Source organism: Calonectris borealis, chromosome 3 (genome assembly GCF_964195595.1).
Source record: "Calonectris borealis chromosome 3, bCalBor7.hap1.2, whole genome shotgun sequence".
Classification (NCBI taxonomy): domain Eukaryota; kingdom Metazoa; phylum Chordata; class Aves; order Procellariiformes; family Procellariidae; genus Calonectris; species Calonectris borealis.
The window spans coordinates 83,348,311-83,361,867 of record NC_134314.1 but is presented as its reverse complement, the minus strand read 5'-3'; the positions used below and the strand labels follow the sequence as shown (position 1 = coordinate 83,361,867).

General features: G+C 42.7%; 1 protein-coding gene across 1 annotated transcript in view; it reads right to left on the bottom strand.

Moving 5' to 3' along the window:
• Nucleotides 1–4,471: 4,471 nt before the first annotated feature.
• Nucleotides 4,472–13,557, bottom strand: part of DISC1 (DISC1 scaffold protein) — a 209,020-nt gene continuing 199,934 nt past the window's right edge. The window contains exon 14 of the mRNA XM_075146449.1: nucleotides 4,472–7,320. Coding sequence (XP_075002550.1) covers nucleotides 7,165–7,320 — 156 coding nt within the window. The 3' untranslated portion in view covers nucleotides 4,472–7,164. The remainder of the gene's footprint in view (nucleotides 7,321–13,557) is intronic.

Below are 13,557 nucleotides of genomic sequence, written 5' to 3'. Positions count from 1 at the left end.
CACCCCTGTCTCGGAGCTGGGGTGCCGGCCCACGGCGAGGCAGGATGCTGTGCAGGGACATCAAAGAGGAGAGCTGAAATGAAGAGATGACTAGCAGGGGGGGAAATCCTTGAATTCCAGTGTGAAGTGTGCACCGTTTAGGACAGGCATAAGCCATATGTTAAAGGTGTTACAGGGATGAATATGGAGCACATGTGTCTGCCTGAGCCTTCACCAAGGGGTGGACTGATGGGAGGCAAGGATGAGCACCTTGGGAGCTCCTGAGCATGAGACATCAGACGACTTTGCTTAGGTCACTGTAGAGAACTGTCTGTACACAGGAGTTGGGATTATTTTCTCCTGTTAATTCAAGTCCTAGAGCTAAATAATAAATGGTCCAGTAACCATTAACAGTTTTAGAGGCAAAACTTGAAGCTTACCAATATCTTTTGTGGAAGATAAGCAGGCTCTGCTACCAATTCATAGAGAAAGTGAATAAAGAAATCCCTGAATGATTGTCCCCCTGGCCTCAATATATCTTCTGGGAAGAACTCTCCAAAGCTTGAGAACTAAGGCTGCAGAAGAGGAGACATTAACCAGGCCTGGTGATTTATTTATCTTTCAGGAGACAACACTGCTGCTTCATTATTTTTCCACTGCAGAAGATCTTCTTTATTTTAATAAGATTATTAAGCATTGACATTTAAGCAGACCCAATCAATATTACAGTTCCAATTCAGGAAAATAAAAAAACACACACAGTAAAAAAAAAAAAAAGGAAATAAAGCTGATGATGCCTTACTGTTCCCATGTCATAACTAGGGAGTGTTGCTGTGCTGGAAGAGCGGCTGTGAGCTGCTGCCTGCTGCTCACGATACTAGGGAGAAGTTTCAAGGAGAGTTGGAGGTCTGGTATGGCTGTAGCATGTACTCATTCAAAGAATTTGGGGCACTTGCTGGGAAGACAAAGAAGAAATGTTTCCCATCAGGATTAATGGACAGAGACTGGCTTCATTTGCCACAGCTCATTATAGAAAATTAGTAATGACAAATCACGTATGGCTGTGAGAGGCAGGGTGCTCTTTTCACCTTTTCCTTCTCATTTAACGAAAACAAGTGGCCATAGGTTGATCAAATGCCAGTACGATGAGCCAAGACAAGCGGTGCCTGATGGCTATGGTGCTGGTTGGGTTTTGTTGGGTTTTCTTCTTTTGCAGAGGATGTTGTGCAGGGCTGCAAACGGCTGTGCTGCCTTTTAGGCTGGAGCGCGGTGCGAGTGCTGCCGCGCTGCCTCGGCTGCCCGGCCACCGGGTCTGGTGCCAGCAGCACCCCGTCCTGCCTGGTGCTGCACTGTGAAATGTGCCCCCAGCCCCCTTAACCTGCCCACCCCTCGGGGGGAGGAAATTTGGCTTGAAACCCTAGGCTCCTGCCTAGTCAAGCTCTGAACCATTTTGTAATAGCTTCAGTCTAGGCGTCCCAGGAAAGATTTACAATAAGCTTTTCCTTAAGGTTTGGTTTCACTTGCCCTTTTGAGCTAAGGTCAAGATCAGAGAGTAGGTAAATAGGCTTTTCCAACTTGCAGACACCCAGCTGCCCTGTCCTCCAACTCCACCTGTGCAGCTAAACAACAGTTTATCAAAGCATTTCTTCTTTCTGTGCCTTTTTTTTTTTTAAAGCCGTTAAGGAAAATGCCTATATTTAAGGTAAGGCACTGTGACTATTCCTCAGTGCCATACCTATCATGCAGGCTGTACGAACCTGCGTTGTGGTGGTTTCTGAATGAAGTGCATCACATCTGGGATGCAGGAGGGTTTTCTTCACAATTTCTGAAAAAAAAATCCCAAGCTTGCTTTAACTTTGAGAGACAGAATTTCTTGCTCCAATGGTCAATTACTCTCCCTGCTAGAAACGTCCTATTTTTCTGTTGTGGAGGATTCTGCTAGATGAAACAGCCAGTAGGCATTGGAAATCTTTCCCCGTGTAAATACTAAAGGACATGCGTGGGTCACCTTCTGGTCTCTAGTTGGCTAAGTTATTTGTACTGAGCTTTGCTGGTCTTCTGTTGTAAGGAAGTTAGTTTCTCCTAATCTCCAACCATTCTTGTACCTCTTTTCCCGAGACCTTGTCTGCTTTTACTCTGGGGAGACAGCGGAATTGGCAGCGCTCGTAAAGTCTTGTCAGTGCTGTGTGCGGATGGCAATGCCACGCTCCTGCCCTTCAACACTGCCCATCTAAGTGGGGGAAACAGCCTGATCAACCAGTCAGCTGCTGCTCCAGAACTCATGTTATTGACAGTAAAGGAGCATGCTGTGATCCAAACTCATCAGACAATAGCTAAGAACAAATAGGTCTCATCGCTTGACCTTACTGTATTTAAGCCAGGAGAAATTAAACAGTCCTGGTCCTTTAAAATTCCAGGTCATGGAGGATGCATGAAGAACTTTCTGAAAATACACTTTAAAGCAAAAACAATAGGAAAAGAAAATCTTAAAGTTTCTGGAAGAGCACAGAAATAGTAAGATGGATGTATCCCTGTCACCCCTCCCAACCCCCAAGGAGTGGAACAGGTTTGCCCTGGTATCTCTAACCCGATCCCTGTGACACTGACTCCCAGCACAGTCCTGGAGGAGCAGGACTCCTCTATGTGCAGAGCTGTTACACTTAAAATCTTGAGTCTACTTGGCAAGATGACCCAGAGGGTCTTCCTTTGGTGTTTCACAGTTTTGTTGTCAGAAAAGTAGGAAATTTGAGGTTGTTTTCTTCCCCTTGTAAATTGGATTGTCACTGTGGAAAGGTTTCTTAATTTTCCATTTCTCCAGCGAGATCTATCATGTGTCTGCTAGCTGTGACTCGGATTATTTTAATATCCTCTCTCTTTCTCTACTTAGTATTCCTGTACGGCTGCTTATTATTATAAACTATTTGTTCAACTTTGCAGGCGATTATGAGAACAAATAGCCTAGTGATGTATTGACTTTGCATGTGTCTTTGACAATGCCCCAACACCCCCTTCCCTAAGACTGCTCTTCCAGACAAGAAAACAAGGAGAGAGTGAGTGAATGCTACGCGTGTGAAGAACTCAGACATTTCCTTACTCACTCAACCCCAGATGCTCTTTTCCCAGGCCTCATATTCAAGCCTTCATTAGAAATTTGAGAGAAATGCTTTACTGTGGCTGCTGGCTTGGCTGCTTTTCAGGTTCAGGAAGAATCTCCTATATTCACAGGCCCTTTTTTTTTTTCTTTAATCTCTCTCCTAACAGTGCAGAAAAATATCCACATGCGCATAATATTTTAGAGCTTCTTTGTAGCATATGTTAATCTTTGAGACTAAAAAAATCTCTTGGTCCCAGTCTCATTTTTAATAGGATAGCAAACTAAGAGGATACATGAGGATTATTCTAATCTCACCCTGGAGCTCTCTCCAGCGCTACTGCCTATCTGGGACCCATTATTGAAGTGCCTTTGCCAGCGCTCTAGAAAAGATGTGCTTATCTTGATTTAACAAGTAATGATAGCAAAAGCAAAAGCCTGAGCTGTCATGCTTTAGAAAGAACGGATTAGCTAATTGATTGTGAAAAGAAATATTAGGCTAGAGCTAAACACCCTTGGGGGTGCTGTCCCCTCCTTGCTTTCTTCTTTGGTCCCTTGAGAATATCTTTGTACACTGGGGGGGGGTTAAACACAACCAACTCCTCCTCCTCCAAAGCACATGCAATGCACTGCTCGAGGTGAGCTGCTTCCTTGTCTTGCAGCTCTCTGTTTCTGTGGCAGAGGTTTCTGCACACAAAGTCTATATACTTCTCTACGTACTCCTCAAACCTTTGAGGGCTGGCATCTTAGATAGGGACAACACAGGCAGGAAAAGGGCTTATTTCTGGTGGGATTCATGTTTGCTGGTGGTGGGAGACCAGTCCGCCTAGAGGTGACAAAGCCCTAGAAGCATGTGTGAAACTGGTCCTTGGGACACCACAGTCGCTCTCCTACCTCTCATCGCTCTCCTACCTCTCATTGTTTCACCGTGGCAATGAGGGCGTGTGAGAGTGTGACTTTGACCTCAGATATTGCTGTAGCTGGTGTAGTGTCATACGTCTCTTCCCTTCCCTTGACCCTCCTTTATGGGTGAGGGAAGAGCCTTCCTCCCTTGGGTGAGGAACTGATTCGCACAGCAAGATGGCTGAGCCAAGCCAGGACTCAAGTGCAGGTTTTTCCTGTCTGTATAGCTCACTGCATGATACTTCTCTCCCTTTCGCACTGAAAACAGCTACATTTTGCCATGAGACTCTAGTCTTGAATGCGTCTTTAGACTGTTTCCAGAAGGCATCAGAGAATTTCCCAAGCAGAGAAATCACTGCTGTCGACAGCACGATAATAGTCACACACATGGTTTCTCCTTTCCTCTCCTCCCTCCCCATCTGTACCCCCCCTCCCCACGATGAAATTTCTGAAATCTTGTAGACTGCACAGAATGCAAACAGACATTGGGTTAGTTAAAAACATACTTCTCTTTATTTGAAAGTTTTCTATCCACAGATAAAAGGCAGCGGATACATTGCATAGTATACCTTTTTTTGTTTTTAGTATGCTTATTATTCAGCACGTCTGAGAAAAGGAATGATTACTGGCTCTAACTTCCCACAACAAACAGTGAAGTTAATGGAATAATAAATTAAAGTAGTAGTAGTCCACATTACGTATAAAATAAATGTTAACAGATACAAATATGACATGAACGATGACTGATTCAGTTTCCCTTCTCCTCAGGAGTTTGGTGTCTTACTAGAGTGGCTGCATAAGTTGAGTTTTTATTAAAATGCAGCGGTGCTCTGAAGCTGTGAAACACAAAAGCCACACAGGTTTTTTAATTGAATGAGAATGCCTTCAAGAAACCTTGCTAGTGAGAATGAGGGTGCTGTTTGCCTGCCCCTGTGATGGTTGGTTACTATTCCTGTTGTTGAGCCCTTGCTGCTGCACGGAGGCGGACTTCTCACTTCAGCTGTGGCTGATCCTGGCTCTAAGGCATGCACAGTGCCCATCAACTTCTTACATTACAGGCCCTACCTATTCAAAGGACAAAACTCCACACTCCCCTCAGTGCATGGGAGAGGGGGTCGTGCAATCTTAGTGTACTGGCAATCATCTCTGGGGTGTCCTCAGCATCCTATAGAAATGCTCATTGCATTTGTAACAACGGAAACTCGGTACCTGGGCCCTCTATGGTGTTAACCCAGGAGCAGCTTCTGCTGGTCTTAAGGAAACAGCTGTAAGAGAGATCTATCATGTCAGTGTGCTTTCTTTTCTGTTTACCTGAACTCACGCGGGTTCCCATGAGTGCTTTCTGGCCGACAGCCACCCCCAGGCAGCCAGGCTGTGTTGGTTTCCCCAGCGGAGCCGGTCCTGTGCATGGGCACTGTCGGTGCCACAGGCTGCTGCCCGCGCTTGTCAGGCTGCCTAGAGCTGGGATTGAATGCCTCCCTCATCTGTCAGGAGACTTTCATAAAGTGCCAAATCTACTGTGGGGAGGTAGGTATTGAACAGGGACTGCCCAGCAAAGCCCGGACAAAAGAAACTTGTCAAACAGAGCAGCAGCAGAGCAGCAAGAGATCTCCATTGGAGACCAGGGGTGGGAACAGAGCACCATGCAAGGTAAAGATCCAAGAGTCTTTACCGCAACACAGATGCTGACCCATACATTATACAATGAGAAAAGTCAACCATGTTCTGAATTACAGGGTTGTAATTCCACCCTGAGGATCTGATGACTACCGAAACCACCTGAGCTCTGCTCCCCTGGTTTGACAACCATATATGCCTGGATGCAATTATAATCCTGTTGCATGTCTCAGCTGCCTGGCACTTTTTTTTTCCTCCCTCCTTATGTACTTAACATTGAGGTTGAAGTTTTAACTAGTATTAAAACACACAAAGAAAATGAACACAATCTTAGTGGGCTAGTAGTCCAATGACCTTCAAAATTTGCAAAAACCTCCCCAATGTGGCTATAAAATGAGTAATTGAAATAGCAGAAACAAAGTAATTCTAAAAATGTCAGAAAAATAGTATTAAAAAGTACAGTACGGAGTTGGAAGACATTTGCTTCATCTACTGGCTTAAAAAAAAAGAATCGGATTTTTAAAAAATTCTCCCTCTGCAACAAATAGAAGAAGCAAAATTTTTTGTGACATCAGAGAGATTCTGGTATCCAAGTAAGAGTACACAATGAGTTCCTAAAGGCATTAACTGTTTTGAACAACGATCTAAATAGACGTAATTTATATTAGTTGGCTTCAGTTGAACATTGCTTTTATTTCCTATAAAAATACATGTTTAAGTATGTGTATATATACACATACGTGTCTATTGCAAAAAAAATCTGCATTCCTTCTGACGTTTGTAAGGAAGATCAAAGTAATGTAATAGTAGTAATAAACTTTAAAAGGAGACTTAAATGACTTATGTTCATACAATATTTAAATATAAGGAACACAAATCACCAACAGAGTAATTTTTCTGTGCTTTACAACCCCTGTAATACTAAAGCAGGTTTATATTAATACCTAAATGAAAAGGGTTAGACTACTGCTGTAGGGGCTGCTGTTAGTTACCTCCACTGTACTCAATACCACTGAGTAAACGAGGTCCAAATTTCAGTTGAAAGAACTTGGTTAGCTTGAATTTCATCCTATTGATTTAATTATTGGCAGGAATGTGAAAATACATTCGGTGTATGAAAGCTGTTAAAGCCAAAGTAAAAAAAAAAAGTTCTTATTATTGTTACAGCTATTTTTCAAGAAATACTAGATGTTCCAGCTTTAATGCTACATTTTTAAATCAGGGAAAAAAAATCCATGAGTAAGGAAGACAGATACTGTTCACGAGTCTTCAAGGAGAACATTTCACTGACATTAAAGGCAACTTTGCAGACTCACTTGAAATGTATCAAATTGTAATCTACACATTTACAGGGGATGCTCTGCTCTGAAAGCTGTTTCCCAATCTGTGCCAAAACATGTGAGGCTGTGTGGAATACTTCTGATGATAGACCTCCAGGCTCTGTTTCTCCATAATTGATTTAGTTATTAGTTATGCAGGGAGAGAAGAGATCCCTGAGGCTTGGTAAAACAGTATTCAGTTACTAAAAGCAGCCCTTTGTGAATTAATGTCATCCTACCAGCTCTTTCTGCTCATTATTCCTTCAAGTCTTGTTTTCCTGGACACCAGCTGTCACAGAGGAAGTCTCCAGCCTTTTCTTCTCCTGCCTCCCTGGCTGGCTGAAGTTGCACCAGCACGGTCTGGAGTGTCTCCTTCACCACCTGGATCTCCCTCTGCAGAGACTGTGCAAGCTTTATTAAGGAATAAATCTATAGGTGATTGGCAGTCCCTTTTCTCTTTCCAAGTTATTAAATAACTTCTTGTTCTGCTGCTCACAACAGATGGCCATGGCTATCTAATTGTAGCTTCAAGTTCTTCCAAATTGTTTGGATTAAATATTAATACATTTCTCACACTTGCTTTCAAAAAAAATCCAGGCAAACTGAAATTCTCAAGTAGCATTATTTAGCACTTTAAAAAAGGGAGGGGATGGGGGATACTGCTTGGATACTGTTCTCACGGGAAGGAAGGAGATGTACCACGGGGGCAGCAGCAGTGGCCGCAAGTTCCCTGCTGGATGGAGGAGGGATTTTTAAGCCAGAGACACAGACCGGGGTGGATCAAGACCCCTGGTGAAGGCAACAGGGTAGCGGGAGCAGCCTGAGACATAAGCCAAGTGACCACAGCTTGTGCGGCATTAGTGAGCTCGGCAGTGTGTGCTATGCAAGGCGGGGTGGGAATCTAGGCAAGGAGCAAAATTAGCTTATAGCAGAGAAAGTGTTTCTGCTCTACTTACCTCCAGAAGGCTTTAATCTTAGCTGAATTATCAGTATAATTATGGCACAGAAAACACAAAAATAAAGCTATATGAGGCTCCACAGTGAATGCTTTGAACAAGTTGAAAAGCTAAGAGATTAGCAGTAGCTAGGTCACACTGCTGTGCATTAAAAGGAAAAAGGCCATCTGAAAAGCATCTGATAATTCAGTAAAAATACTTCATTTGGTTAAAAAAGGAGTGTTTTCCACATTTTATTTGCCATTGTCTAGTTCAGGTTTCCTGCGAGGCACTCAGGAAGAAAATGGTGGCTAATGGCTCGGCCTCTTAAGAGACCTTCCGCTTCCCTCTTTCCCCAGCTCCCCAGTGACAGAGGGAAGGTGTCAGGTGGTGGCCACAAGAATACAAGGGGTGCAGCAGCGAACAGACTGGCAGACGAAGGAGATGATAGTGGCAACTGCTGAGACATGCACAAGTTTTTAAGTGGCTGGGCTTCCTAGGCAGTACAGCTTTTTGTTCTGATGACTAGTCTCCTCTCCTGGGAATAAGCACAATTGGTACTATCAGTACATCAGCCTTTCTGCTGATAATCTTATGTCAGCGAGACTATCCGTTGTTGAATCAAGTGCAAGGACTGGATGTCGCTCAATGAGACAACCAACCTTGTCTTCTCTTCCGTAGCTTACGCCTTGTGGAGACCAAAGCAAGCACGAGACAAGTCAGACCCTGCTGACGCTCTAAACCAACGACCAAGTCTATGTGGACAAGCCCTAGAGCCCACCCCATCCACGCTGAGGCCACCTGTACAGGTATGGCTGAAGGGCAAGGACCCCAAAAGGCTAACCCAAGCAGGTCAAGGGAGAGAGAAGTAAGTTCATTTCTAGCAGTCAGTGATCAAGTGATCTCTGAGAGCGCCAGAAACTCACTTCAAGGGAAATGAAACAGGCTGACGCTGAAACAACTCAATTTCAAAAACATAACGCGCGGGAAGGATAACACACCGGGACAGGCTTTATCCTTTACAGAGCTCATCCGTTATGAAATGTTGTTTTACTCGACCCTGATGTCAATGCAATGTCAAGAAAAAAAAACACCCTTAGGTTATGTGACTGTAAAAAGTGAGCTGCTACTTTTGAAAAATTGCGACTACAGAGGACCATGGGAAAGCTATAGAAATCACTGCTATTTCAGGCAGTCACAGTTATGCCTTTGAAAAGCCTTTCGGCTGCTTTTGATTCTGTTATCAGTTCCTCAAAATTTCACCTTTGTGTATTTACATACATTTACTCTTAATACGTTCACCAGGAGTATTCATGCATACTTCTAATTTCTGAACAGCTCTATTAATCTAAAGGGACTCTGTCTCTGATTACAAGTAATAGCAGTACACACAAAACTTCTCCTATCCTAGGATCTCAAAGCACTGTAATGGACAAATTAATTACGCTTCGCATCTTCTCTGAAGTAAGAAACATTATTATCCTCTTATAAGCGGTCCTGGACTGTCCACCCCTCTGCAATTTAATCATGAGGCTCTGCTGAAAACCTAACTGGTAAAACAGAAATTCTCCAGTTTATGAACACCATGAAGCCTCTGCAATTTAATTACTTCTGATGTGCAGTCTCTGACTACATGCTGTTATTTGTAATAGCCCAAGCAATTACAAAACTCTTTTCAGGTAGAGAGAAAAAGCAAAATTGAAATGTTTCACTGCCAGTGGATGAGAAATCTTGAAGGGTGGAGGAAAATAAAGAAGACAGGGAAAGAAACTCTTAACCAACAGAAAGATGGAGCAACAAGAAAGATGACTGCATAGTCTAACTACAGCAAGTTTCAATAACCTCATAAATAATACCACAACCGCTGTAGACCAGTAACTGTCAAACAAGCCTTTACGGCTAGGCAAAATATATGGTATATGGCTGAGGATGGAATCTCTAGCCATATACAGAGGTTATGTCTGGATAAACAGCTTCACTCATTTCAAAAAATGCAAAAAACTTAGTTTTGCATGGGTCCACATGCAAATGTGTCCCTCATGCTTAAATTCTCTATCCAGAGCTGCAAATATTGAGCCAGTATCAAAGGCAGGAGCCAAAACAAGTTTCAGCTAGGAACATTTTCTGGTCCTGCTGTCTTCCTGTGAAAAACTGGCAAAATCTCTCCAATGTCTCATAAGCATTAAATTAAAGTACTTGGGAACAGCTTCACACAAACACAATCCATATTCTGCAACAATGCTGCAGCGCTAACGTTGTCTTTGTTGAAGCTTTTCACCTATTTGACTTCTTCTCTTTAAAAAACTTGAGCATCGTGACAGAGTCCATGATATACAAGGAGATAAAAATCAGATCTAATTACTGTAGACTTAATTTTTGGAAAAAAAAAAGGGCTCATCAATGTATCGTCTGTTCTCTCAGCACAGATATTTAAGGAAAAGAGGCAAAAGGTAGATATTAGAAACCAGTTGCCTTCCTACAGGAAAGGTTAGAAACTAAGAGTATATTGTAAGACACAAGGCCTTGGAAGGACAGTCAAGGACTACCACAGAGCTGAGGTAAGGGCCTATTTTGGAGAATAACAGCAATTTTGGACATCTGAAGAGGAAATCAAGTCTTGAAGAACAGAAATAATCAGAAAGAGGTGGTCTTTTTACCTGGTTAACTGCTCTGCTTGTTTGTAATGGCTGAACATTAGAGTGGCTGGAGACAGCAGCTCAGCTAGATGTCCCACTACATAACTGCACGTCTCTCCTAACCCCAGGCACCAGTACACGGGGTGGGGCGGGGGGCGGGCAGCCAGCTGGAAAGTAGCTTTGCAGAAAAGGGCCTTGAGGTCATGGTGGACAGCAAGCTGAACATGAGCCACCAATGCATCTTGTGGCAAAGGTGGCCAACAGCCTCCTGGGCTGGATTAAGAAAAGCATTGCCAGCAGGTGGAGGGAGCTGATCCCTCCGCTCTACTCAGCACTGGTGAGGTCTCATCTGGACTGCAGAGTCCAGTTCTGGGCTCCACAAGATATGGACTTACTGGAGCGAGTCCAGCACAGGGCTGGTTTAATGGGCTGGAGCATCTGTCATATGAGGAGATGCTGAGAGAGCTGGGACTGTTCAACCTGGAGAAGAGAAGGCTCAGGGAGATCTTACCAATGTGTATAAATAGCTGAAGGGTGGGAATGAAGAACAGGGAGCCAGACTCTTCTCACTAGTGTCCACTGACAGAACAGAAAGCAACAGGCAAAAATTCCAAAATAGGAAATGGAATCTGAATACAAGAAAACATTTTTTTTTACTGTGACGGTGGTCAAACACTGGAACATTTTGCACGGAGAGGTCATGGAGTCTCCATCCTCGGAGATAGTCAAAACCTGACTGGACATGATCCTGGGCAACCTGATCTAGGTGACCCTGCTTAAGCAGGGCGTTGGACCAGACGATCTCAAGAAGTCACTTCCAACTAAACAATTCTGTGATTGTGTGTGCTATGTGCCAAAGGACCAGCGAAGAGGCAAGACAATTCAATGTTTATTTGGAATGACCTGGATTTTGGCCTTTTAGAAGTGCACTCTTGAGAGTGAAAGCAAGAGAGCAAAATGGCCTTTGGAAGTCCATCACTTACTTCTCCTTAGAAAATACAGGGGTGCTTGTGGTACTGAAACCAGATTAGAAATTTCCCATTTCCCCCCTCCATTACTATCTCCCTCCTTCACATCCATGAATATGTTTCTACAAACTAACATAATACCCCCCCCAAAAACTACCAAACAAAAAAAACCAACAGAATGACTGCAACATTTTGAAAAATGGATCACTTCAGTGGTCTGGATTATCAGCTGTCTCCAGATCACTTGTTCCAGCAGAAAATGGAAGGCAAAGAAGCGGCAGCACATGGGTGGAAACACAGTGACCTACCTCCATCACGGCATGAACAATACAAGTGGAACCCTGTTCTCTCAATGTGACACACACCGGGAAGGGCTCACCCTCCTGTCATCCAAAATAAAATCAAAGAGGGCACCATTGCCACCTCTCACTTTTGTGGGATTCCAGAATTTCTTACAGGTTCACCCAGGGTAGATTCCTCAGTGAGGTACAGTTGGGGCTAAATTCTACATTCCTGATTCTGTCGAAAACCTATGCTGGGGTAAAGCAAGACTTGTATGAGAGCCTGCTGTATGATAAAGGGTTAGGAAAGTGATCTGCAATGCCTAACGAACGTTTAAGCACCAAATTCTATTTTCAAAATAACTGTTTAAAATGCCCATTTTAGGATGAGGAACAGAGATTGCTTTTATGATCATAGTCCAGCCAGGTTTTCTTCCAACAAAAGCATTTTCACCAGGAGGATCTATTACATGCATTCAAATTGTCTATCAAAATGTAACTGCTAATTAAGAACAAAAATGACTGTGAAATTGCAATATAAGCTCCATTTAATTTTACTGGGAATTCCAGGCCTTTACTGTCAGGAAAGTAACACCTCTCATCAGCTCTGCAGACACCAGAATGAGTCACCTCTCATCCTTTGGTTTTTCCAATTAATAGTGTGGACTGTTTTCATACACTCACCAATGATTAACCATAATTGAATGTTTTGTGGGTTTATTTGGTTATACTACATAGAATTTAGCAAATACGTCATAGTGCTACAGAGGAGCTCTTCACCCCCCCTATTGTTTGATGCTTTTTATACAAAAGTACAGTTTAATATTTGCTGTGAAAGGCTTCAATAGTAAATGAGAATCCCACAATAGGTCTGTGCCTATACTCAGGACCAAGAAATATCACTGGATTTCTCTTTTGTTCAGGTCGTGCTGGCAATTACGATGAGCAGCATGGTTGATTTAAGTGTGCTATGCCATCAAAATGTAGAATGAAAAACAATGACATCTGGGATTTTTCTTCTAATACAAACTTAATTATTAATCAAAGCTATGACACACACTAAACATTGGCAAATGGCTCGAGAGCATCAGGAATTTATTTTTCTCAGTGGACTCTTTAAAAGTCTTTTAATAATCAGATGACAGGACTAATTTACATCTGTGCAACCCCCAGTTAGATTTTTGACCTAACACAGTTTGTGACATTCATGTGTAAGGCAGTTTTTTGGGGGATAAAGGGAAGGGGGAAAATAACAAGCAAACAAGAGTTTGAAAAATTTATCCTGCTTCCATTACAATTCCAGATCTTTAAGCTCCTGCTTTCCGAGTTCTACAGATTTTTAATGAAGACTGCATAACTGTACAATATTTGGGATAAGTTGTTGTTTTATTTAAAACCAAATAAACTACCATGCAAACAATACATCTCTCTATTAATCATAAATTCTTCTACTGAGGCTAATTATTGGTACCAATCTCAGTGCTAGTTCCTGCAATATATGTAAGTTACCAATGAGTGAAAGTTTATTTTATAGGCACTGAGCAGTTTTTACTTAAAAAAACAATCTACAGGTCCGTAGCACTGTGGAGGCTATTTTTCTCATTCCTTTTTGAAGTATAGCACAGCAATTACATGCACCAGATGGTAACATTTTATGCACATTGATCTGGACTACCTCTGAAATAGCAACTGAGTGTTAATGAGGGGTAGCTGAATTGCTGAACTGCTTCTCTGTATGTCCCTATGTTTTAAACATGGTTTCTTATTTTGTGACTGATGGTCTTGCTAGGACCAGGATATCACACAGTGTGCATTTCTATATTTAGAT